The sequence below is a fragment of the Bos indicus genome, chromosome 17, assembly GCF_029378745.1.
Source record: "Bos indicus isolate NIAB-ARS_2022 breed Sahiwal x Tharparkar chromosome 17, NIAB-ARS_B.indTharparkar_mat_pri_1.0, whole genome shotgun sequence".
In the NCBI taxonomy this organism is placed as follows: Eukaryota; Metazoa; Chordata; class Mammalia; order Artiodactyla; family Bovidae; genus Bos; species Bos indicus.
Genome location: NC_091776.1, coordinates 65,141,375 through 65,167,807, shown reverse-complemented (window position 1 = coordinate 65,167,807; position 26,433 = coordinate 65,141,375). Strand labels below are relative to the sequence as shown.

General features: G+C 51.1%; 3 protein-coding genes and 1 non-coding gene across 8 annotated transcripts in view; 2 read left to right on the top strand and 2 right to left on the bottom strand.

The window, feature by feature from the left end:
- Positions 1-1,712, bottom strand: part of KIAA1671 (KIAA1671 ortholog) — a 184,826-nt gene extending 183,114 nt beyond the window's left edge. The window contains exon 1 of one of the 3 annotated variants that reach the window (XM_070769747.1): positions 1,625-1,712. The gene's annotated coding sequence lies outside the window, so the exon portion shown is untranslated. The remainder of the gene's footprint in view (positions 1-1,624) is intronic. The other 2 variants (XM_070769750.1, XM_070769744.1) reach the window with 2 other exon arrangements.
- A 5,027-nt stretch (positions 1,713-6,739) lies between these two features.
- Positions 6,740-16,356, top strand: LHFPL7 (LHFPL tetraspan subfamily member 7). The gene is made up of 4 exons (XM_019977325.2): positions 6,740-7,245; positions 11,899-12,116; positions 13,455-13,593; positions 15,764-16,356. The coding sequence occupies exons 2-4, from the start codon at positions 11,916-11,918 to the stop codon at positions 16,024-16,026; spliced, it is 603 nt and encodes a 200-aa protein (XP_019832884.2). The 5' UTR covers positions 6,740-7,245; positions 11,899-11,915; the 3' UTR covers positions 16,027-16,356.
- A 3,293-nt stretch (positions 16,357-19,649) lies between these two features.
- On the top strand, positions 19,650-19,722 carry TRNAW-CCA (transfer RNA tryptophan (anticodon CCA)). Its single transcript has one exon. It is a non-coding gene; the product is annotated as a tRNA-Trp (tRNA).
- A 1,113-nt stretch (positions 19,723-20,835) lies between these two features.
- SGSM1 (small G protein signaling modulator 1) overlaps positions 20,836-26,433 on the bottom strand; it is a 73,732-nt gene continuing 68,134 nt past the window's right edge. For all 3 annotated transcript variants that reach the window (XM_019977971.2, XM_070769743.1, XM_070769742.1), the window contains 2 exons: positions 25,480-25,647; positions 20,836-22,975 (listed from right to left, as the gene is read on the bottom strand). In XM_019977971.2, coding sequence (XP_019833530.2) covers positions 22,887-22,975; positions 25,480-25,647 — 257 coding nt within the window. In that variant the 3' untranslated portion in view covers positions 20,836-22,886. The remainder of the gene's footprint in view (positions 22,976-25,479; positions 25,648-26,433) is intronic.

Sequence of the window (26,433 nt, the reverse complement as noted above, 5' to 3'; positions counted from 1 at the left end):
TCCCTCTGGAACTGTCCCAGGGGTGAGATGTCAGTGTCTGGGGGTGAATGCATGTCTGCCCAGGAGCTCTGATGCATTAGCAAAGGAAAAGCTGGGCCAAAGGAGAAGTCTTGTCCAAATGGCCAGGTTACTGATTAGCCAAACCCTCAGAGCTTCTCTCTGCAAGGGGGATCAGAGGGGCAATTAAACCCCTTTGGAAGAAAGACCAAGTTAAATATCTCTCTAATCCTGCAGTTTAAAAAGACAGCAAGTTGAGTTTCTTGAACCTTCCTTCAGATACCCTAGGGGAGGCGGCAGGGGATGAGACAAGGGAGAGGAGAGGCCACAGAATGAGGGTGCACGAGTATTTACACAGCCCATACCTGCTTCACATCTTTTATACCTATTAATCCCGCCAGTTACCCAGAAAAGGGAGGACTGCGACCCCACCCCCACTCCATTGCGCCCCGAAGGGAGATCTGGGCTCAGAGATGTTAAGCGTTTTGTCCAAGGTCACAAAGAAGCTGCAAAGAAAAACCACTTTCTTTGTGCAACAGGTACAGTCCTTTCCTTTCCTAAAGGTAGTGGCAGTTCCTGCCTGGAGAAAGTTCAGTCCCGCGGGCAGGAAGCCCTGGCCACCCAGGTGGCGCGCGCAGGTCATACGCCCACGCCACTACGGACCCGCCACGGACCAGAGGAGAAGCAGGGTTTCGGGGCGCGGCGCCCCGGCTACGCGCCGGGTGCTTGCCAGGAGGGTGTGGAAAGGTCGGGCCCGGGTCGGGGGTCAACGCGCCGCTTCCCTTCCCCAGGGCCCCGCCTGTAGCCCTAGGCGGCGCCGCCAGCGGGGTGGGAGCCAGCCGAGCCTGCCGGGGAGCAGGGGGAATTGAGCCTTAATCTCATCAGGGAGCCTCTGCCCTGGGAAGGCAAGCGGAGGGGTGCGCAGGCCCGGTGGAGAGGGCGCGTCCGGAGCCCGCGGGGCCCGGAGCGCCGCTCTTTCCACCGCCTCCGCTGCCAGCAGGATCCCTTCGCCTCCGGCTCCGCCTCGATCCGCACCCCCGCTTCCCAGTGTCCACCTCCTGGGCCTCCAACCCGCACGGTCGTCCAGATCCTAGCAGTCGCAGGCTGAGTAGCCCGGATCTCCAACGATCCCCCAGTTCCCGGCCACCAGGTCTCCTCTCGGAATCACTTCCAAGGCTCGGACCAGTGGGGGGCAGGGGAGAGGGATCAACTAGCTCCCAGTTTCCAATCACCGTCCACAGTCACCCGAGGCTGGGGACCCAATAGGACCCCGGGCCACCGGCGCCAGATCCACTCCAAATATCGACTCGCAGGTCCCCAGCCGAGTGGCGCGGGATCCACTGGCTGCCCAGTGCTGGATCTTCCCGCGGGCTCCACTCCCAAGTCTGGAGAGACAGACCTTCCGGCTCTCAAGTCGGGATGCCCCTTCCTCGGAGATCCAGAGCCCGGGGAGATCCACCAGGTCCCCACCTCTTTCCAGGCTAACTTTGTCAACTTTTCTCCGGGGGCCTCAGCGGAGCAGAAACTTGGCAGCCACCGCCGGCCACCGCCTCCTCTATTCCCTCACAGGCCGTGGACACGGGACTGATGGCCGGCCCCGATCCGCCGCGGCCGCCGCGCAACCTACCCTAGAGCCGCCGCCGCCTCCGGTCCGCGCCGCGCCGCCACCTGCCCGCAGCCCGCGGCACCTGCCTGCGCCTCCCGCGGCCCCGCGCAGCCTAGCCTGCTGGGGGCGGGGCCTCGGGCTGGGAAGCGCCCCCCATCGCCATGGGAACCGCGGCCGGCGGCGCCTGCGCGGAGGGCCCCGGGGCGGAGCTCAGCCCGCGGACTTGAGCTCTCGCTTGGCGCCGGGATCGGGGGGACGGTCCGGCAGGTCAGAGGTCGCGAGTTTCCACCGAAACTCCTCCCGGAAGCGCTCCTGGCCCTAGAGCCCCGACCCTGCCTCGCCTGACTCAGAACATTTGTACGTGATGCCTGCTTGCGTTGCCGGGGTTAGACCCCGGCTTTGGCCGGGAGTCACCCACAACACACACCGCGAACCGCCGCCGAGTCTGCGCCCGAGAGCCTAGTGCAGCCTGGGAGCTCGGGAGAGCCTCGCCCATTGAACCGTTTGGGCTACGGGCGCCCGGAGCGAGCCCGGTCTGTGCGTAGTGCTCGCGCCTCCTCGCGGCGAGCAGGGGACTCGCACCCGGGGCGGCTCATTTCCTCTGGAGTACCTACAGTGCGTATCATCCCTGCGGCCTTATGTTGAAGTGGGGGATGAAGGGTGAGCAGAATAGAGACTTTCTGGACAAGCTGAGAGAATCGTAGGAAGTCTCTCCTGAACGATAAAATGTCTGTTTTACTCTACTCATTTCATTCCATAGGTTTCTATTCAGCACCTACAGTATGCTGGATGCCAGGGACCCATCATACCAGTGGGGACTTCACTGGTGATACAGACTTTCATAGAGCTTACAGACACTGTTAACAGTATTTGCACAAATAAGTTGAATTGCATTTGGGACTCGTGCTTCCTTCCTTAGGAAGGAAATGTATGGAGACAATAACTAAAAATGTCAGTTGGACCTCAGTGAAGTCAAAGAAAAAAGAATGTAATGCTGTTTGGCTCCAGGAGATTTGGCAGGGAGCTCCCTTATCTGTCCTTCTGTGTGTGTGTGTGTGTGTGTGTGTAAGAAGGGACTCTTGTTACAGGAGATACATCACATCCATTGTTTCTTTTAATCCGCACCTTTGCAGCAAGGATCAGCACCTCCGTATCTTATCGAGGAGCATTCTGAGGCTCCCTAGGAGACTTGTCCCCGGTGATAGAACCCAGAAGTGGTGAGGTAGTGGCTCTATGACGTCTTGCAGCTTAGAATAATCTCCTGTATCAGCTGGATGTCTGGAGAACAGTCGTCAGTAGGATCCAACTCAGTGGCTTTTGAATACGACTCCCAGGCGCTTCCCTGGTTGTGCAGTTGCTGGGACTCCGTGTTCCCCCTACTCCCAGCCCTGGCTTTTCTCTTCCCAAGGAGGGGGGACAGTGCCAGTCAGGGACTTTCCCAGGACCCCTTCCTTCTCTTCAACCCCTGGTCTAGGAACTAGGTCCCACATACTGTAACTAAGGGTTTGCATGCTGCAACTAAAAAAAGATCCCACATGCTACAACTGGTAATTCTGCATGCCGCAACTAAGACCTGGTACAGCCGAATAAATAAATATGTTAACAAATAAATAAAAAGTAAATCTGACAACCATGCCTAGGGTGGTATCTTCAAGGTAGGGAGAATAGTTGGATTGAAAGTAAAAATGCCTCAAAATCCACCTTTAAAGTAGGGTTTTTCCATTATGTGTGTATTATATCAGCAAAGGCAAGTCCCTGTTTATAGTTCGCTGCCCTTTCTAGAACTTCTGGAAGCAGGAGCTTTTGTCTTTATTTCACTCCTGATTCTCAGTGCCTAGGGCAGGGCTTGGCAAATAGTATGTACTCAGAAAATACTGTGCTTAATTGGATTAAACGCATGAATAACCAACAGTTTATAGAGTACTGACTGCTACCTCTCCCCCCTAACCTTATGGGAACTTATTGTCTCTCTGGGCAAATCTCAATTCACCAGAATGTGTGGGTTGAGGGTTCTGTTGAAACTGGATGTCTCTCAGGGGCCCATTTAGCTTAGTCCTCCATCTTGGCATCTCCTCTCTATCCCAGAACTTAAGTGGGGGAGAGAGAAGACAGTCCTTTTTCTACCACTCATCACAGAAACCCCAAACCCAGATGTGGCCCCAGCCCTAGCCAGCCCACTCCCAATTTTGCACCCCAAGAAATGCCCAGCTCACACCCAGTGTCAGTGCATCTACCTACATCGGGCTTTGAGGTGGGGGGGGGGGTCCCAAAAGTGCCAAACTACAACTCCCAGAGTCCTCCTGGCCCCAGGAGGGGCGGGACTTCCTGGTTCAGCCCCACCTTAGCAGATTCTCCCTGCATTCCTGTGTCTTCTCTCCCAGGTCAGAGGCTGCCAGCCAGTACACACCCAGCGATTACACCCTTACCAAAGAGGTGTCAGGTTGTACATTGTTTTCAGAGCCAACACCCCACCCCTTACTCACAGTCCTGGCTTTTCTCTTCCCAAGGAGAGAGGACAGTGCCTCCCAGGGACTTTCCCAGGACTCCTTCCTTCTCTGCCATCATCTGCCCCCTCCTCAAGAAAGTCTGTCTTGATTTGGCAGCTCTATCCAACAGAACTTTCTGCGGTGACAGGGATGTGCTATATCTGCACTGTCCAACATTAGCCACAGATGACCATTGAACACTTAAATTTCGGCCAGTGTGACCAAGGAGCTAAATTTTTAGTTGTATTTAATTTTAATTAAATAGCCACACATGGCTACATCTGTCTACCACATTGAACAGGATAGCTCTAGAACTCACACATTCCCTGGCAAAGACCATATTCACATATTTTCATTGGTGTGTATTCATTTTGTTTCTCTTGTAACTCGCCTGCTTCTTGAGACTGAGAGCCAGTGTGTTCTTTGAAATGTCTTCTCTCAACACCAGGCCTTTGCCCATGCCATGGCCTCTGTCTGAATACTGTGCCCTCCGCTTGCCCATCATCTATAGCTACTACGTGTCCTTCAGATCTTAGCTTTAAGAAGCCATCCCTGACTACCATCCCCAACCCCCATGCCAAAGCCTCTGAATCTTCTAGCCCCAACTGGGCACTGATGACCCTGTTGTATAATTGCTCAATCACTTCTCTGTCTCACTTTCTAGACTGTGAGCTTGGGAGCAAACACTAGCATAATATCTGAAATAGAGTTGACCTTCAATAAGTACTCATGAAGTTCAATGTTGAATAAATGTTTTCACATAATACAGTCCTGTGCCTCATTCACGGAAATTGTACTAATGAAATATGTCATTTATTGAGCTAAGTACTTCGCCTGTACTGTCTCATTAAACGTCACAACAGTCCTATAAGAAATGCTCTATTATCTCCTTTTCACAGGTAAAGGGTCTGAAGCTCAGAGAGGTTAAGTGAATCATTCAAAGTCACACAGCTAAGATCGCAGCCTGGGTTCCCTAGAAAACAGAGCCTGAGGCAAGATTAACAAACTAATGCCTTATTGGGGATGTAATCCCAGCCTAACAAGAGTGAAGGAAAAGGGACTGAGACTGAGAAGGAGGGAGGGCAAATATAAGACGTTCTTGACTGAATTGGCCACAGCTTTTCAAGAAAATGCGACCAGGAGTTCCACCACTCAGGGCATCTCTGGGGGAAGCCACGTGAAATGGGCAGGGATGAGGGGCAAGAACTTCATCTGCTGGCCTGTCCCGTTTCCCCTCTGCCATTAGTGACCACTGGACCCAATCACTGCTCGTGTCTGAGCTGTGTTACTGACGCCTCCAGGCAGCCATGAGGAAAACCATCTCTGCACCCAGAAGCTCACCTGAGTCTAGGAGAGGAGGCTCCAGAACCCTGGCCCCAAGCCCTGGCCTCAGCTCCGGCCAGGTCGGCTGGGACCACAGCTGGGGCTGTTGGCAGAACGACTCAGGCCTCATCACCGCAGGCCGAGCTAGCCAAGTGGTTGCAGCAGTCTGACCCAGGCCGCCTGACCCAGGCCGAACTGCAGCAGTCTGACCCAGGCCGCCTGCGGGGGCAGGCGAGCAGAGGCTGGATGGCGTCCAGGTCTGCTGGGTGGCCGGGAAGGACACAGCTAAGCACGCTTGAGAAGGTGCAACAATCACACCTGACAGAAATCAGACTGGGATTCAGATCCAGTTGAGACTAACCCCGAAGCCCTTCCACAAATATTGACTGAAAGAAAAAAGAGAATTAATATATGACTGAGTGGGAGGGAAAAAAAAACCCTGGCAATCATCTCTCCAAAACCTTGGTGTATTCCAGACGCCCTCATTTTATAGTGGAAAGACTAAGGCCCAGTAAAGCAGAGATGCTCTAAGGCCACACTAAGAGTGAGTGGCAGAGCTAGGACTTGAGTCTCAGTCTCAATCCTCCTGCTTCCCCTTTGTCTCATTTGTCGTGTCAGCATTTATGGCCTCAGAGTGATGCCTCTTGTTCTCACCTGCCCAGCATCCATTTCCCCATCCTCTGTAACAGCACCCTGGTTGTCCTCCTAGAAACCACCCCACTCCCCGCCTTTCGTTCGTGGGGTTCCAGTGTGGTGGACGTCAGGACACACCTGCTCTCATCCCCAGTCTCCCACCCTCGACCCCTAACCCTTGAGCCCAGGTCCTAGGTCCGGCCAATCAGAGGATCCCATTTCCCTGGCCACAGTCTTCGGTTCGTGGATGGGACCCACGTCTGTCCCGTGAGAGTTAATCACAGGAATTGCAGCCACTGTGTGTGAAGAAGAGCTTTCTTTTCTCCAGGGTTAATTACCTTTGGTTACCTTTCAGACAATGGAGAAGGAAATGGCAACCCACTCCAGTATTCTTGCCTGGAGAATCCCGTAGACAGGGGAGCCTGGTGGGCTGCTGTCCATGGGGTCGCACAGAGTCGGACACGACTGATGTGACTTAGCAGCCGCAGCAGCTGAGCCTGGAGGCACCAGAAGCCAACACTGTGAGAGAGAATCTGCCTGAGGGTAAACCCGCCTCTGCAGGAACAGAGCTGAGAGATGGAGAGAAAGTGGGGGCGGGGGGCACTGCTTGTTCACCTGGAGCCAGCTGTGTCTGAAGCTGTACCACAGAATTCTCAGTTATATAAGCTGACACATTTCTCGTTTCTTTTTGAGCCAGTTGGAGTTGCACTTCCATCATTTACAGCAAAAGGCAAGACAAGCACCTACTGGATAAAGGCTTTTCAGATCCGGAACCTACTCTCTGGAAGTTCACAGCCCGCAGGGTGGATATTCAGATCCCAGAGAAATATCCCTCAACTAGAACTACCAAGGCAGAAAGGCAGAGAGCACAATGGCAAGAATTTTAACACCTGGCGTTTAATCTTGGTTAATCCCCATTCACACCTTCTTCTATCCCGGAAACACCACGCCCTCACCCCATTCTGATTTGGGGCTGGCTTTTCTCTCTTTGCCCAGCTCATCCAGCAGCCCAGTGACAGGCTGTCAGTTTAAGAAACTGGGAAGGAAACACACACAGGCCAGCTTATCGCGCTCCTGGGCTTTGTTCACCAGCCCGACTGTTTCCTTCGGATGGGAGGACGCCTGTCACCAGGTCACAGACTTACGTTCAAAACTGGAGCCTGAGAAGTAGCCACGTTGGAGGGTCTTGACCTGAAGTAGGTGAGTCTGGAGAAAAGAGGGAGGTGAGGTCAAGACTAGGGGGAGAGGAAAGTATTGTCCGGGAGCTATAATGAGCTTTAAGGGTCCACGAGCCCCTGAAATTACAGTAGTGTGTGTGTGTGTGTGTGTGTGAGTACAAGTAAGTCTGCATAAAGAATGCAGCTATGCTTTTAAATCATATTTTCAAAGGACTCCATCACCTCCAAAAGGTTAAGTCCCCCTGGTCTAGGATGTAGCCATCCTTCTGGGGGTGGATGTTTTAGTCTATTCAGGCTGCTATACACAAAGTGCCATAGATTACGTGGCTTATAACCAACAAGTTTATTTCCATCAGTTCCAGAGGCTAGGAATTCCAACATCAGGGAGATTTTGGTGTTTAGTGAGAGCCCGCTTCCTGGTATACAGATGGCTGTCTTCTTGCTACATTCTCATGCGGCAGAAGGGGCGAGGGTGGTCTCTGGGGTCTCTTTTCTAAGCTTCATGGAAGGTCCACCCTCATGGCCTCATCCCCTCCCAAAGGCTCGCCTTTTTCCAGCATCACCGTTGGGGGTAGAATTTCAACATATAAATCCGGAGGCACACAAACATTCAGTCCACTGCAACGGGGAAACAAAAGCTGGAGTCATTATGTTACATCACAGTTTGACCCAGTGCACACGGCCAGCTTGTACCGGAGCTGGAAACTCATGAGCAACCAGGGCTGAGCAGGTTGTGTGGCTGGGAGGATGAGACGAGGAGTGCGGCTCAGCGTCCTGCCCCAACCCCGACTCGCGCGTCTTCAGATTCCAGCCTGGATGTCCGCCTGGCCCCCAGGGGCCCCTGCTCTGCGCCTGCCCCCGATGGCGTCCTGGGCGGTCCCCTGGTGTGACGCTGTGTCTGTTTGCATCCATTGATTGATGGCTTGGTGAAATATACGCCTCAGACTTCACTTGGGCTACACCACGCTCAGAGAGCTTCCCTTGTCCTGACAAACCAGCCCCTCCCGCAGCTTCCCCCTCTCAAGTAAGGACAGCTCGCCCATCCCAGGTGCCCAGGTCAAAAGCCCTGGAGGCATCTTTGCCTCCCCACCGTCTCTCACACTCCAAGTCCAGTCTATAAGCAAATCCGGTTGGCTGGACCTACCTTTGACCTTCAACATAGATCCCAAATCTGCCCCTGCCCTCCCTGTCTCTTCTCTATCCGACCCACTGACTGTCTCTCACCTGACCCACTGAAATTGCTTCCTGTTCCTTCTCCCTTGCCTTCTCTTCTGCCTCTTCTCCACCCAGCAGCCAAAGCTGACCTTTTTAAAACACTGAGACAAGTCATGTCCCACCTCTGCTCAAGACCACCCACAGACTCCCCATCTAACTCAGAAATTAAAAGCCAAAGATCTGTCATTGCCTACAAAGCCTCCCACTCTCCCCGCTTCCTCATCCCTTCTAGTCACTGGGGCCTCTTTGCTTCCTGCAACATGCCAAGTACAGGCTCGCCTCAGGGCCTTTGCACCTGCTCTGCCCTCTGTCTGAAATATTCCTCCCCCATAGATCCACACGGCTTCCTCCCTCAGCTCCTGCAGAGGTCACCTTCTCACGAGGCTTTCCATGACCCTTCCCTATCCATTCACCATCTCCCTTCCTGGCTTCATTTTTCTCTGTGGCACTTATTACATCAGGCATCCTTTTGTTTTGGCCTTGCCCACTGCGTATGAGACCCTAGCTCCCTGACCAGGGATCAAACCTGTGCCCCCAGCAATGGAAGTACAGAGCCCCAATGCACTAGACCTCTAGAGAAGTCCCTACATCAGGCATCTTAGCTAAGCTAAGTCACTTCAGTCGTGTCCAACTGTGCGACCCCATAGACGGCAGCCCACCAGGCTTCCCCGTCCCTGGGATTCTCCAGGCAAGAACACTGGAGTGGGTTGCCATTTCCTTCTCCAATGCATGAAAGTGAAAAGTGAAAGTTTCCTTTTTGTTTCTCTCTCTCATGGGACTGTAAGCTCCAGGAGGACAGTTGTTTTTGTCTGTTTTCCTCACTACTAAATCCCCAGCACTAGAATAGTTCTTAGAACATAGGAGATACTCAGTAAATCTGTTGAGTGGATGGACAGATGGACCATATTGTTCTCTCTTGTTTCCCTGTCTTGCCCTCCAAACCCGAAGTTCCTCGCGGGCAGGCATGATGTTTTGTTCCCTGCTGTATCTATGAAAGTCTCATAGGGCTGGGCACATAAAAGCTGAATGAATGAATGATCAACTCCTTCTAGTTGACGGATGAGGACACATGGATGCCAGAATGAGAAAGGGACTTATAAGGACATAGTAAGACACTAGTAGCCACCTCTAAACTCCCAAGTCTCAGGTCCCCTCCTGCCATGGCTGTCTATGGCTCCCCTGAGCCCATCCACGCTCCCTGGCTGGAGCAGGGGAGAGGGTTGACCAAACTTTAACCCTGGGTAGCCCCTGAAAAACGCTAGGGTATTTGACTTTAAACGAATTCCTTAATATCACTTTGGGTTTAGGGCTCAGAGTCAGCAGTCCCATTCCCTGAGTTTGAGACCCTGGTCCACTGCTCACTTCCTGAGGCTTCTTTTTGTCATCTGTAAAATGGGAACTCAGATAAGAGTAGTACCTACCCTACCATGGGGGAACCATGAGGCTTAAACCGAATGAGGCATTGAAAGAGTTTAGAATGGGCCTTGATGAGTGCTCAAGAAAATTGTCAACTGCCTTGAACAGCAAAGCGCTGAGCTGGAGGAGAAAATATCCAATCCCTTTCAAGTTTTCCTTAGGTGAATTCCAGCTAATTGGAACCCGGCCGGATGTGGTTTTGGGTTATAATGCCTCATTTAAGTTTCTGGGCACCTGGATGGTTGGTGTGATTTTCCCAGGTGACACTGAGCATATTATCTGGAGAACAAAACTCCTTTCAAGGTCAGAAATGCCTGGAGAGGCACTGGGGCAGCCAGAGAGAGGCAAAATCGTGGGCCTCAGTCTGCTCTGGGCTCCCCAGCTTCCTGGCTGGAATTACACCCCTCGGGATCCTGCCAACCCCAAAGTTGAGGCTGATTTCAGTGGAGGGAAAAAAAACAAAAACAAAAAAACAAACCCACCCTCCCTCACTTCAAGGCACTGTTTCTCATTTGCTGGCTGGCTGCCATGAAGTTTTTCTAAGCTTGGGAATAAAGTGTGTGTGCCACCTAACCCCGACCTCCCTTCTCAGGCTTAGCTCAGCCCCATCTCCTTGCAACACAGCTGCATCTGACCCCCAAGAACCTTCACAACAACCCCGCTGGCCCCACTTCCAGAGAGATGACCTCCCCAAGGTCACCCCGGGGAGTTCGTGTGTTTCTTTCTACCTCATCACCCTGCTCAGTGATCAAACCCAACACTATCTGCCCCCTGGATTTAGAATCTGCTTTTACAGATGGAGAAACCGAGGCCCAGAGCGACGGGGTAACTTGCTCCAAGTCACACAGCTGGCAAACGCTAGAGGGACTGGCTGGCCTCCAAGCCCAGGACTCTGGCCAAGTGTAACGTGCTGGCTGGGCTTAGGGTCCCCAAGTGAAACCCAAGGTTGAAGAGCATTGGTCCTGGAAGCTCCGTGTCTATGTCCTTGTTTGGCTCAGTGGCTCCTGACACTCGGTGCCTCTGGGCTGCCTCAGCCCTTCTGGACCTTGGTTCTGACCATCAATGACGACTTTGGCTATTAGCAAACCACCTTCCTGCCTTAGCCTCCTCCTCCAGCACTCTATTACTATTTTGGTAAGACCAAACTTGAAAGCGACTCGATTTCTCATTAACATAAATTTAAATGTCAAATAGATAACTAATAAATAGAATAAAACCATTCCAACAAATAAAAGTCCAGCCTCATCCCCCAAGTCTCACTAGACTCCGTTGCCTCCTCAAGGCTCCCCGTCTTTCAACAGAGGAGACTGACAGATGATTGGGGGGTGTTTAAGACCCTGCAGCTCTTACAGAAACTTTCTCCTTGAAGGGTTGAAGAAGAATTGAAAACTAAATAACTCTCAGCATCCTATGATTTAGAGACATTTAAGGATGAGTCCAGGTGCCACCTGACCTCTGTGGCAACACATTAAACAGCAATAAAGAATGCCATTTGTATACATGAAAAATACACACAGACTGAACAGTATCAGTTTTGCAAAAATACCTCCAAACAAAAAGAGAAACATTAAATAATGGTCAGAGATTGGGAGGAGGTAGCCGATGAGCAGGGTGGTTGCTAGAAACACAGCATCTGTGTGTGGTTTTGAGAAAGGTCCCTTCTCTGTGTAGAAGCAGACCTTAGGGACACTGCAAGGCTCGATAGGCAGAGTGAATAAATGAAGAAATAAATGAATGAATGAGTGAGACATGAGAGGGGGCTTGCATGGACCAGTGATGTTCATTTCCCAGGAGGACTGGTTGTGTGCCAAAGTCTGTGTAAGCACTAACGTTTATTCTAAAATTTGGAGTTTTGGCTTCCAGAATGTGTTAGGGAAGAGCTCCACCCCAGTTATGAAGACCTCCCAGAGCGTCCCAGGCCAAAGCGAAGCTAATGACCTGGGATCTGAAGACAGGACCAGATGCCTGGCTGGTGGGGAAAATGGGGACATCCTTTCCAGACCCCGTTTTCCTCCTTCCACAAATCTTGTCTGTTGACTCCTAGGTCACTGACATGCCCTGATGGTGGGCAGTGTGTGGGCAGCTCTGGGGCTTTCCCTCACCTGCATCTCGGCCATCAGCCTCGTCTCCCCTGCCTGGTTCCAGACCACCACCTTCTCCTTCGGTGTCCTCACCTACTGTTCCTGGCCTCAGGGTGACAGCTGGAACCAGAGCTGTGGGACCTTCCAGTCCCTGGATGACATTCCTGACTTTGCCTGGAAGGTGAGACGTGGTCTTGTCAATGTATTGCAGTTTTGAGGGCTCAGGAGCAGGGCATTCTCAAATGCATTAGTGCAAAAAAAAAAAAAAAAAAGCCAAGTTCTGCCCACCTCCGTTCCAACCTCTGACTCTGTAGGTATGGGGTGGGGTCTGGCAATGTGAATTTTAGCAAACACCCAGGATGATTCTGAAGGCAGCTGCTGGCCCACGCAGTGCCTTTATACAAATTAGGAAATGGTGCCCCTTCCTCAGGACACTGTACAGCCATCTGCTGGAGAATTACTATAATCAATAGGCATTTCTGTGCTGACTCCCAGCTCCTAGAGTTGTGCAGTGCACAACCTGTACACACCTGCCTGGTCACCCTCTAAGCACCGCTAGGTTTGAAAACCACGGCTAAGATGTCGAAAGTCTCTGTTTTGATGCGAATTACCAATTCCACAATCGGGACAATGGGTTGGGACGCCCAGTTCAGCACCTCTAAGCAAGCCTGTGTGTGTGCTTAGTCCAGTCTGACTCTTTTTGACCCCAGGGACTCTTGCATCACCTGCACTGGCAGGTGGATTCTTTGCCACTAGGCCACCTGGGAAGCCCATCTAAGGAAGATTACACAGCCTTCAAAACCAGTACAAAGGTTCCTCTCTTGGTGACCCTGCTGTATAGCAGGGACTCAGTAAAGAGAAGGTGAAGGGGAAGTCGCTCAGTCGGGTCCGACTCTCTGCGACCCCATGGACTGTAGCCTACCAGGCTTCTTCATATAGTCAAAGCTATGGTTTTTCCAGTAGTCATGTAGAGCTTTGAGAGTTGGACCATAGCAAAGGCTGAGCGCTGAAGAATTGATGCTTTTGAGCTGTGGTGCTGAAGATGACTCTTGCGAGTCCTTTAGACAGCAAGGAGATCAAAACAGCCAATCCTAAAGGAAGTCAACCCTGAATATCCATTGGAAGGACTGGTGCTGAAGCTGAAGCTCCAATACTTTGGCCACCTGATGTGAAGAGCCGACTCATTGGAAAAGACCCTGATGCTGGGCAAGACTGAGGGCAGGAGGAGAAGGGGACGACAGAGGGTGAGATGGCTGGATGGTATCACTGACTCAACGGACATGAGTTTGAGCAAAATCAGGGAGATAATGAAGGACAGGGAAGCCTGGCGTGCTACAGTCCGTAGGGTTGCAAAGAGTCAGACACGACTTAGTGACTAAAGAATAACAACAACAAAACAGGGATAATAATAGCACAGACCTTGGGGGGTTTCGAGGACTCAGCAGCTAATCAGTTAAGCAGAGGGAGTGCATGATTGTCCCACCCCAGTCGACACTGTCCTTCTCTCTCTTCCTGGCAGGTTTCAGCTGCAATGCTCCTTGGAGGCTGGCTCCTATTGGCTTTCAGTGCAATTCTCCTCCTGTCCTGGGCCCTTGCCCCCAAAGGACTGTGCCCATGGAGGGGCAGTGGTCCAGTGCCAGGGGTACAGGCAGCAGCAGGTAACTTTGATGTCACATATAAGTGTTCCAGACATGTTTTGGAATGAATGGATGAATGAATGAGCGAGCCTATAAGCAGAGACTTGCCTCCTGGTTGAATTTCAGAGATAAACCCTACGACTGCAGACTATTCCTGATCCTTTAACTAGCCAGAAATTGGGGGTAGGGAATGATATCCTTAACATCACTCTCTCTGGCCCTTATCCAACCCCAATCCTAAAAGTTGTCCTCCTTGTTTCTCTCCTGAGCATCCACTTTGCATCATTTTTACCAGGACCACATATACAGTTGGGCAGGTTGTGCACTGCACAAGGGCATCCAGCTGAGGCTGGGGGGGGCTGAGAGCTGCGTTTGCCCAGAAGAAATGTTGTTGTTTCTGTTGTTTAGTCGCTAAGTTGTGTCCAACGCTTCTGTGACCCCATGGGCTGTACCCGCCAGGTGCCTCTGTCCATGGAATTCTCCAGGCAAGAATACTGGAGTAGGTTGCCATGTCCTTCTCCACGGGACTTTCGCAATCCAGGGATCAAACCCGTATCTCCTGCTTGGCAGGTAGATCATTTATCACTGAGCCACCTCCAAAGCCCCCAAGCCCAGAGGGTTGCTTTTCTCTAATTCACACATCAGCTTTGGATGATCTAGCTCAGGACTCGGTGGTAACCCTCATCCAATTAATTCTCCACCATCTCCCACCTGGATTAGAGGTGACCACCTCACACATCTCTCTGCTGCCACCCTTATCCCCTAGAGTCTGTTTGCCACACCTTGGCCAAGTGAGACCTGTTAAAACTGAAATCAGATCAAGCCACCGCATCAGTGACTTCCTGTTACCCATGAGGCTCCACTGAGGAGGCCTTATTCCTTCACTGACCTCATCTCTTAACTGGCTTCGCCAGGCTCAGCACACGCCAGCCACATTGGCTTGCTTTCTGTTGCTCATAAGCACCAAGCTTGTTCCCTCTGCCTGGAATGTTCTCTTCTCAGATCTTCACAGCTTGCTCCTCCCACTTTATTAAGGGCACTGCTCAAATACCTCTCTCAGTGGGGGTCTCCCATGACCTCAAGGTAAGGGAGCTCCCCTCTCCTTAGAGTCTCCTTCCTCCTGCCTTGCTTTCTATTTTTTTATAGCCTGAAATATCTCATCTGCCTACCTGATTGTGTGCATCTCTCTCCACGAGAACATCAGCTCTGCGAGGTCAAGGACACGTCTGCCTTGACATCACCAGCATCTGACACAGTGCTCCGCACATAGAGCTCACTAGATATTTGCCGAATCAATGAGTGGAGACACAGTCCTTGTCATCAGCTTTCACAGTGTCTAGTGGGGGTGGCAGTTATAACTCGGTGGATATTTGGCACAATAGGATGAGCACAGGATGTAAGGAAAAACTCCAAGAGGGACCTGACTCAGTGTTTAGAGGGGGTGTTAAGGAAGGCTTCCTGGAAGAGGCGTCACTGAGATGAATCTGAAAGGATGAGTAGGAAGTTAACCAAATGTGGAAGGGCATTTCGGGTAATGTGAACATCAGGGGCAAAGGCACAGAGAGACAAGAGAGCAAGGCACAGTCAAGGAACTCCAAGTAGACAAGTGTGGCTGAAAGGGGGCTGGAGGTCACGTGACTCTCCTGCGCTGGGACTGCCTCCAAAGTGAGGAGGTATCTGGTTCATTTGCTTAGTATCTCTAGTGCCTTCCACAGAGCCCCTGACAGTTTTGCGGAATGAATACACAGACGGATGGGTGGGTTGGTGGATGCGTGGAGTGGGGTGTGTGAGTAGGTGGGTGAGCTGATGGATGCATGCATCAGTAGATGTAATACTGAATATATGGATGAATGGCTAGATGGATGGGGAAAACGGATGGGGGAATGGATGGATGCAGGGATTGGTGGGGAGCATGGGGCTAAGTGGGTGGTTGGACAGATGGATGGATGAGTGAATGGATAGGTAGAGGAATGGAGAGCCTGAGTGGACTAGAAAGTGGTTGAAAGGATGGGTGAGTAGGTGGACAGATGCGTGGAAGGCTGCTTGAGTGATAGGTGGATACAAGGATAGCTGAGCCAATGAATAAGTGAATGGATGATGGATGATGAGTGAGTGGATGGGAGGATTGGGATGCAAAGTCAGCCCAGGGCCCCTGAACCAACACACCGGCTTTCCTTCCTGCTGTCTCCAGCCATCGCCACCATCATGGGCCTGCTGGTTTTCCCCATCAGCTTGGCCTCGCCGTTCGCCAAGGAAGCCTGTGTAGCCTCCTCCATGTACCATGGTGGTCAGTGCCAGCTAGGCTGGGGCTATGTGACCGCCATCCTCAACGCAGTTCTGGCCAGCCTCCTGTCCGTGATCAGGCGGCCCCACGTGACTGAGGTCCAGAGGAGGACCATCTTCTTCTCCAGTGACACTGAGAGCATCATCCTTGTGCCAGAAACGACCAAATGAAAATATCTCAGGAGGAGAAAAAGAGCCCAGGCTAGAGTTGTATGAAATCACCACACACCCAGGTTCAAATCCCACCTCTGCTGCTTGCTTGCCATGTGGCCTCAGGCAAATCGCCTCATCTCTCTGGACCTCAGTGTATAACTTCTGTAAAATGGGGCGGGGGAGGGGGTTGAAATAATGCCTACCTCGGAGGGCAGTTATGAGAATTAAGATGCTGTGTATAAATAAAGCCCTTAGCATATGTTAGGCAAACTTTAGCTATTATTATTGTAATCCTGACCCCCGAGGATTGTGGTGAGCACAAACCTATTCATGAAAAGTGCCTGGGGGCAATTCTGGATCCATGGTCATCACTCAGATACTACACCTTTCAATGGGTATGTGCATATTCTCTCTCTCTTCCCTTCAGTTCTGTAACTCCTCCTCTTGGTGAATCTGGAAAGTATTCATTTTCCCATCAACGAGAACGTCCCCTTATAAATGAGAGCTGGTCCAGTGTTGGGGTGGGGATTCGGCGGGGAGTGGGGTCAGGCATTAAGGACCTGTCTCACCCCTTCATGCAATAACCCCACTGATGTGAAAACCTCACCGTTACTTGGGGCACACGAGGCCCCTTGAGACCCAGTCCTGACCTCTCTCTTCAGCTTCTTTCTTGTCACCCACCCGACCCCGCGCCTCTCTCTCCGGCCGTGCTGACTTCTGAGCCCACAGTCCGTCTCTTCACAGCTCCACACTGCTCTCTCTGCCATGGGGTACTGGAGCCAGCCTGTCACCTTTGCCGATCATGACCCAGTGCCCTGCTTTGGGAGCAGCACCTTCATCCTCCCTTCGGATGTGACCCTCAGCCACTTTCTGACTGCTTAACCAATCGGGAATGGTCGGAATGACTGGTTCAGAGATGGGCCTGGGACCTGTACAAACCAGCATGGAGGACAGCGGAGCCACGAGATGGACACAGATGGAGCGCTAAGGAGTTCACTTGACTACCTGGATCCAGCCACGCCTGCTCCCCCACCCGCAGGACCCATGGTGACAGGCAGCTCCAGGCTGGCATCCCTCTAGCTTGTGGCTGCACGGGAAGAAAGCGTGAGCCACTCTCTTCCCAGGGAAGGAAGCTGATTGGCCAGGAGTGGGTCATGTGTCCCCCTGGGGAGAGGGGGCTGTCAGCAATCTAGACTAGAAGGCCACAGTTATAATGTAGGCGATATAGTTTCCCAGAAGATGGGAGAAGTTGCTGGTCCTGGAATGGGGCAAGGATGCTAAGCAAGCGAAAAACTTTCAATGCCCAACTCCTCTCCTTAAGGGAAACTTGGTTATCCTCATTTCACAGAAGTGAAGACTGTAGATCCAAGAGACAGAGTCACTTGCCCAAAGTCACACAGCTGATTGGTGGCAGAGCTGGGATTTGAATCCAGGGCTGTCAGACTCTGTGATGGAGGCAGAATGCCATCTCTGCCCTGACCTAGCTCATCAAACTCTTTTGGTTTTAAACATTCAACTAAGACCATCTGTAAACAACAGTACTATATTATTATAGCAATTCTATTATTTTGAAAAACACATTGGCCACTGAGAATGCAGCCTGCATTCATCTCTCAGAAAATAAGGACTATAATTACTTTTACAAAGTCACAGAATAACGGAATAAGGTAATAGAAAACCCAGGAAGCTGCCACATGGTGTGCAGATGGACTCGAAGACCCTTGGTATGTTTGAAGTGTCATCAGAAGCACGTTGATGGAGGTCAAGCTTGAGTGGGAAGATTTCAGGAACCCTAAGCAGCATCCCCAGGTGGCTCAGACGGTAAAGGGTCTGCCTGCAATGTGGGAGACTGGGGTTCAATCCCTGGGTCGGGAAGATCCTCTGGAGAAGGAAATGGCAACCCACTCCAGTACCCTTGCCTGGAAAATCCCATGGACAGAAGAGCCTGGTATGCTACAGTCCATGGGGTCGCAAAGAGTTGGCCATGACTGAGCGACTTCACTCACTCACTCACTCACTCAAGCAGCATCCTCAGTGCAAAAAGCAGCAAGCAGATAGATGCCAACAAGAAGAAGCCCAAACAGCCTCAGGTCACCCACCTGCGCTTGAGATGAGCCGCCTCCTCTGTGTAATAACCTTACAACAGTCCCCTGCCATCCAAGTTCCTTAATCATCTCTTGACCACGCAGCGCGGCTAGGAGGATCTTAGTTCCTTGACCAGGGATTTAACCTGGGCCCTCGGGCAGTGTGGCGTCCTAACCACTGGACCGCCGGGGACGTTCCCTTTCATTTTCTCTCTCAACAATTTCAGCAGTGCCAAAGGGAGCGATTCTTCAGCCTATGAAGCAGAAGCATTTCCACAGACACCATCTTTATTTGACAAGAGACAGAGAGATCTGTCTCATTTTTCTCTTCATCATAATAAGAGGCGCTCTTTGTTTGGAGGAGCCCTGCCCCTACCAAGGCTGGAAATCACTGCGCTTGCTCCAGAAGTCTGAGTAAAGGATGCCAGGAAGATACCGGAGGAGTCCTGCCTAACGCCCTGATGTAATGGAAAGTCCCCAGGGCACTGCAGGGTTTGGAGGGTCATCTGAATTCTGCTAGGTTGACTCCGAGGATCTGATTGTGTGGGCTCAAGCTCTCAGTGATTCCAGTGGCTTCAAAGCCAGCAGCACAGAGCCCCGAGAGCCCTTCCCTGAGTCAGCAGAACCCAGTGCAATCCAGTCGGCGTGGGTTTTGCTCCTGCCAAGAACTGATGGCCTCACCATACCCCCTCCAGGGGCTCTCTCACAGCCGAGAGGGCTCAGAGCTCATTCCTCCCCCAGTTCTCCTCCAGGAGCTGCATTCTCAGGTTTCAAAGTTTCCCCTGAGAACCTGAGCAAGAGATGATGGGAACTCAGGGAAACTGAGGTCTCTACCAGGAAATCGTTCCTAGTGATGCTCGGGCCAGAGGGTCCCAGTGAAAGAAGAGGGCCAGGACTGAATCCACAGCCAAAAAAAGTGAAAGTGTTAAGTCACCCAGTCGTGTCCAACTCTGTGCGACCCCACAGATTATAGCCCACCAGGCTCCTCTGTCCATGGAATTTTCCGGGCAAGAATACTGGAGTGGGTAGTTGTTCCCCTTCTCCAGGGGATCTTCCCAACACAGGGATCAAACCCCGGGCTCCCGCATGGCAGATGGATTCTTTATCATCTGAACCACCAGGGAATCCACACCCAAGGGAGGCATTATTACCTCCAGTTTGCAAAAATGAAAACCAAGGCTCAGAGAGATAAAATCACTTGCCCCAAATCACGTAGCCAGGAGCTGGCAGACTTGGGATCCTAAGTCATCACTCCCCAAACGTGGACAAAGATACAGAATGTAATTTTAGTTGGTGCAGTGAGAAAGTCATTCCCACATCAATCCTGCTTGAAGTCCTCCAAGAAGAAAAGCTTGTCTGGTGCTGTCTTTAACTTCTCAGACTCTTAATTATATCTCTTTTGAACAGCGAGAGAGCAGGCTTCAGGAAGAGCCTTCGGTGGGAAACAAGACTTTGGTAAAATAGTAGTATTCATTTCTACAACCATCTTCTATTTATGCAAATGATCCTGGCTTGCTCTTAGCTTGAAGTTTAAAAAGTGAGTTGATTTATGGGATCTCCCTGGTGGTCCAGCGGCTAGGACTCCATGCTTCCAATGCAGGGAATCCAGGTTCGATCCCTGGTCAGGGAACTAAATCCTACATGCCACAACTAAAGATCCCACATGCTGCAACTAAGACCCAGCACGGCCAAATAAATAAATAAGTAAAAATTTTTTTAAAGCTGAGTTGATTTAAAGAAAACTAGTAAAGATATAATAGCGCACAGATATGGTCCAAATCATAAAGAGGGCAGCAGGTGAGTTGAGTTTGGAAGAAGCTGTCATAAAACTTGGGGAGAAGACTCATTGATTGATGGATCTAATGTCTCTCAAACTTGAGTATCTGTTTGAAAACAGAGAAGAGATCTAAAGTAGTTCCTCCCCCTGCCCTTAGCTGTACCCTCACCTCCCTTCCCTGCCAGGCTGCTGGAACCTCAGGCCTGGGAGAGGAGGAGGAAGATGGAACAGGACGGCACACATGGGCACTGGCCCTTCTGAAACGGGATGGTCGGGACCTCCTCAACTCTTTGTGTAAGTGCTTCTCAGCTGTCCCTGTGGACTCTCCCAGACGCCAAACGGAAAGCTTGAGGTGAAAAGAAAAGGGAGTATGGTTTAGAAGGGAAATGGTGGAGCAGCCAGAGGGGCCTAAACCCAGCATGTTGTCCCACATGGGAACAGCATCATTCAGGTGAAGACACGGAGACAGACAGTATCCATGCGCTCGAGGCTACAAGGAGCTCCCCGTGCAGAGGCCTCAGGTTCAATCCCTGGTTGGGGAACCAGACCCCATATGCCGCAACTAGGAGTTCCCCGGGCTGCAACTAAAAAAAGATGCAGCACCGCAACTGAAGACCCCACGCGCTGCACATACACGAATACATAAATATTAAAAAAGAGTCATCACAAGCTAAATAAATGGCTGTCTGAAGCCACTGAGATTTGGGGTCGTTTGTTACACAGCATCGCTTGTCGTAACAACTAACTGATACAAAGGATGAGACCAGTTCCCCCAGCCTTGAGCTTTCTGGGGACAGATCAGGCAGCTAGCATGAGACTCTGTCCCTCTCCGGGTCTGGGTCAACTGGGGTGGGCTGAGAGGAGGAGGGTATGAGGACGCACTCTTCAGCAGCAAACATTTCTTTCTTTCAAATCAAAGAGAAAATCCTCCAACACAGAGGCAAGAAATAACCCAGGTTCACACAGTTCTGTTTATATATATTTTCTCTCTATTTAGACACGACTCTTCAGTAAACAGTAATAAGATATATTGGCAGCACTGAGAAAAGGAGAGCACTCCGGAGATAAAACGACTCCCACGCATTTGATTCGGGGACACAAGGACACACACGCAACGTACAGAGACCCGAACAAACACAGTAAGCCAAATAAATAAGCACTGTTTCAAATCACAACCACGACGCTCTCTGGAACACCACGAGAGAAGGCAGAGAAGAGATCTTGTGCTGTACTTTCAGACCAGTCTCTTAAAAAATAAATAAGAATCGGAAGGTCTAGGACCTGGGTCTTGCTAAAATAACATCCTCTGTAGTGAAGAGTTGAGTGGCAAAATAAAACTCTTATCTAGAGGGAGATTTCATACATGATCACCCGTCTCGGGAAGGCAGAGGGCCAGGGCGGGGAGATGAAACTTTCACAGAGTGCTCTTCGGAAGCGAGGTCCATCTCTCGTCCATCCCACCCAGGACACCCCACTTGGGCGGAAGTTCAGATGCAGCTGAAAGTGCTGGGTCCAAGGGAAGCGCCTTCACAAGCATGCCAGGCAGGGACTGCTCCCCCTCCTGGTTTGCTGAGGATGGGAGGACAGATGCGCCCCTCTGTCAAGGTTTCAATGTGCTTGATGAGTCTCCTCTCCTCTTCAAAATCCTACCTGCCATTCTTGGGAAGAGCATCCTTCTGGGACTCTCTCTGTTTCTCCTGACTCTGGTCCATTCTCCGAAGCAGAGAAGGGCTGGCATGACTGCTCTCCCAGGAGGACATGTAGGTAGGGTAAACTAGCTCGCCTAGGGTCTGTTTAGGGGGTTGGTGACCCTTTGTGTGAAGATATGGAGGGAACCATTTCCAGGCTAGGCTGTGACCCGGATGCCAGTTCATCAGCTCATTTTTTTTTCCCCAAGGAGAACATCCGCCACACCCTACCCTGGCCAACCTCTGTCCTCCTCTCTTCCCTTTGTCCTGAGTTAGCAAGGGCACTTAAGGAAATGCCAGCCTCCTTGAACAAGTGGCTTGCACCAACACACACCTTCCAAGCTTCTGGAACTCCAGACCCAATGTAGGAAGGAGAGGCGAGGTCCTCCCTAGGATGAGAGGAAGGGGATGTGGGCTCTGCCCTGCCCGGAGCAGGGGCTCTGAGGAGGACCATGAAGAGGCCTGTCTCAAGCTTACAGACCCTTCTCACAGCCTTTTGTTGAAAGAAGAAAAAAGTCTCTCCTGGGGCCAGGGGGAGGAGGAAAAGATGAGAAAACCCAAAAACTGAAATCCCCGACCCCAGGAGAGATGTGCAGAGGACCCCATGTGCCTTTTCTAAATGGGGGCTGGGGGGAGTCTCAGGACACAGGTGGCTCAGGTACGAAGAAAGTGGGGAGGGAGAAATACTTGCAGTCCCTCCTCCAAGCCAGTAGTTCTCGAACGGGGGGCTACCTGGCAAGGTCTGGAGAAGTTCTGGATGTCATAAGGCAGGGGGCGGGCAGGGGGTGGAGGGCACTGCTGGCATCTAGCAGGGAGAGGCCAGAGATGCTGCTCAACCCCCGACACTGCACAGGACAGTGTCCTTCATAGAAGAATTCCGTGTCAGCAGCGCTCTGCTCCCAGCCACGCTCTGGAATATCTCCAAAGGCCCCTTCAGAGCTCAGAGGCAGCCCCACAGACCTCTCCTATACCCGTTTCCGAAAAGTTCCCAACCCAAGTCTCATCGGACAAGACAGCCTGGAGGGATGGGAGGGAAAGGGGAGGAGACCATTCTGGAGACCACGAACAAAGATGCTCCTCTGCCCACCAACAACCCCCAACTTCCACAAGGGAGAAATCCCAGGCTTGGGCGATCTTTGGTCAAACAGGAAAACGTAAGGCTGAACTGAAGGGGCAACCCCTCCACCGCACCTGCCCAGCGGCCAAAGCTGGGGTGCTTGCTCTTGCACAGAAGTCCATGCTCGGGAACAGACATCAGGACCTCGCTCCCCGGGCGGCTGGGAGGAGAAGCAGGCGGGACAGGCGGGCGGGCGGGCGGTGGCGCGGCCCTCACTTGTTCTCAATCAGGGTCTGCACCTTGTACACGAGGTCCCGGGCCAGCTTCAGGACCTGTTTTGTGTTGTGTCGCTCGGCCATCTCTGAAAGAGCAGAGAGCAGAACCACATGAGCCTTCTCTTTCTTTGTCCTTGGGCCACACTTCCAGCAGAGACCCTGAGAGGTCTCTGGGGCACCCCCATCCCCATCACCAACTGGTATCACCCCCAGAGTGGCTCTGGAAGCACAGACTTTGGGGACGGCCTGTGACTCCAGACCTCAGTTTCCTCATCTGTGAAATGGGAACCATAACAATACCTACTTCACAAGGTTACTGTGAGCTCAAACAGGATGAAGTGTGTTTGTTTAAAAAAATGTGTGTCTGTGTGTGTTTAAAAAATGTTCGGTCTTCTCACCATCCTCCTACAGACACAGGGACTGGGCACCTTTTAAGAAAGCAATGTTGGGCACACGGTGGATGCTTCAAAGCGGAGAGGAAAGGAAGCAACAGAAGGAGGTGGGGAGGGAAGGGGAGAAAGCACAAATAGCCATTTTGTCAAGAATAACACACAATGATCAGCTCTCTGAAAAATAATAATCCTAAATTTAGACATTTGTCATAAAGAAATCATCTGGTAGGAGCGAGAGACGCTAAGACCATGGTTCCCAAACTGGGTGCTGAGGGTACCCCTGTGAGCTCATGGCAATTTGGGGGGAAATACAGCGATCTTCCACACCTGTTAAACACCACATAAACTGCTAATGGGAGTGAGTGAGTTTGCAATTTGCGCTCCTATCAATGGCTTTATAGTGTTGCAAAAAAACCAAGTTTTCAGCAAGCAGTTGCCATGATAAAAGCAAGTATCATGTGAAAATCACTATGGAAAAGGAAGTGAAGGTGGTGAGTTCAAACTGATTCCAAAATTTGAGAAGTTGGGCAAAGTCCACAGAATACCCACTAGAAACTGTTTGTTTAAATATAAAATATATTATTTTCTTTTGACTTATGGCTACTAAGTTGTTAGGATAGATATACTTATCAGGTGGTTTGGACTTAATTATTCAATAGTTACTGAACGGTCCGGGATGCCATGAAAATTTCACAGAGACACTAGAGGTGCTATGAACTAAGAAAGTTTGAGAACCTCCACGCTAAGATATGAATTGCTTTGGGTTCTCACAACCTCAAACCAAAACCAACGTAGATGTTAAACCAGAAAGGATGGTTCAGTAAGTTATGAACAGGTGCTTGAGGTATATTCTGCTTTCTCAAAAAATTATTATATGGAAAATGGTTTTAAAAATATCAAGTGGAAAAAAGCCTAGATACAACTGGATTCTGTGATGGTTGTTGTTTAGTCACTAAGTCATGTCTGACTCTTTGCGGCCCCATGGACTGTAGCCCACCAGGCATCTCTGTCCATGGGATTTCCCAGGCAAGAATACTGGAGTGGGTTTCCATTTCCTTCTTGAGGGGATCTTCCCGACCCAGGGATTGTCTCTGGGTGTCTCCTGCATTGGCAGGTAGATTCTCTATGGCTTAGCCACCATGTACATAAGTTTGGAAAAGACTGAATGAAAAAATAAATATTTTTAAATGAACCTGTTAAGTGCAACATGGTTTTCTGGGTTTGATCCTAGAGCAGAAAAAGGACATTAGTTAAAAACCAAGTGAAATCAAGTAAGTCTGTAGGTTAGTTGATAGTACTATATCAGCGTTAATTTCTTTGTTGTGATACATGTATGAGGATCAGGTAACATATTAACATTAGGGGCTGCTGCGTTAAAAGGTACAGGAAACTCTCTGTACTATCTTTGAAATTTTTTCTAATAATAACTAATAATGTTAATTATTATTATTATATATTATTAAAATATAAAATATATTAATAATAATAACTAATAATGTTTCCAGTGTAAGGTCATCACTGGCGGCTTTTTTCTTTTTTTGCTTTATCCAAAAGCTTCTTTAGTTTAAGAAAGTGTTTTAATAGTCATAATAGCAGCAGCTTCTATTCAAAGCAACAGTTGTGAGCCACGTACCACGTGACTGATGGGCCTGACATCCCTGTGGTCTCATTTAATCCTCCTGACATCTCTCTGATGGAGGTGTCAGTATCATTTTATTCCCAAGGAATCTGAAGTGTGGAGATGCAAAGTCACTTGCCCAAGGTCACACAGCTCCCGGGTGGCAAGACTGTGCCTTTTCCATGCCACCTTCCTGTGTCTGCTTTCCCTCCACGTCAACCCTCTGCAGCAGACACCCTCCCTCCTGTTCCCAGGTGAGGAAGCAGATGTTTAGAGAGAGGGGAAGTGACGTGTCTATGGCACAGCTCGTTCCCAGCGGAGCCAAGGTTGGCCCCTGAGCCTAATGTCAACACCCAGGCCCCTTCGGCCAGATCCTGAGAGAAACACATGTGGAGCACGCAGCATTACTAGATGTCAACTCATCCACTGGGAAATAGCCACCGGAGGTGGGCAGAAGCCTCCTCCGTCCCCTTCATCTTGAATCAGTCTCAGGGACTCTCCATCCATCCCTCTCCAGGACCCAGGAAGGGGCCCTCCAGAAGCCTGCCCACTTCAGATGAGACCCTGATCACGTGGGTACCGTTAAAAAATTTGATGATGTCTGTGAAATCCATGTTGTTCTCCAAGATGATGTCACGGTAGACCTCCACCAGCGCCAGCGCGATGAACAGGACGTAGTGGGCGGACGAGACGTGCTTGGCTGCCCAGATGGTCTCCCAGACGGAGAAGACGTCATCATAGATGAGTTCTGCCAAGACACCAACACACACGCATGCACGGGGAGAGTCCCCCACGGAGCTCACAGTGCTGCCCGCCCTCGAGAAGGGTCCCAGGCTGGCTGTGCTCTGTGCTTCTGTCCTGGGGCAGCAGCCAGAGCTCAGGCCAGGACACGGGAGACCCGGGCACTGTCATCTGACAGCAGCCTCAGTTTCCCCTTTTTCTGGAATAGGCTGGGCACACTAGGTGGGCTGTATGTTTCCAGCTCCAACATCCCGTGAGTGGAGGAACTGTGCACGTGCAGATTTAGTTTTCCTTGACTTGTTCCTGCCCTGACCCTGGGCCAGAGTCCTGCTCTCTGCCTGCACCCTCCAGCTCCTTGAGCACTCGTGGGGGTACCTCCCCTTCCCCCTGCACCCAGGCAGAGTCGGCTGCTGCTTCTGAGTCTAGTAAAGAGAGACAACAGAGTAAGGATGAAGAGTAAGGCTTCCTGTGTCCAATAAAAATCCGTCTGAATCCCGGCTCCATCACTTATGAGCAGGGTGACCTTGGGCTAGTTACTTCCCCTTCATGAGCCCTTCCTTTTCCAAATCTGTAAGCATGGTGATGTTGGTGGCAGAGGTTGCCATCTCTTTCTCCAGGGGAATCTTCCCAACCCAGGAATCAGACCTGAGTCTCCAGCATCGATAGGCAGATTCTTTACCACTGAGTCACCAGGGAACTTCACATGGTATGATACCGATAGTAGTAAAGGACTGAAGAGACTTCCCTGGTGGTCCAGTGGTTAGGAGTCTGCTTTGCGATGCAGGGGACACAG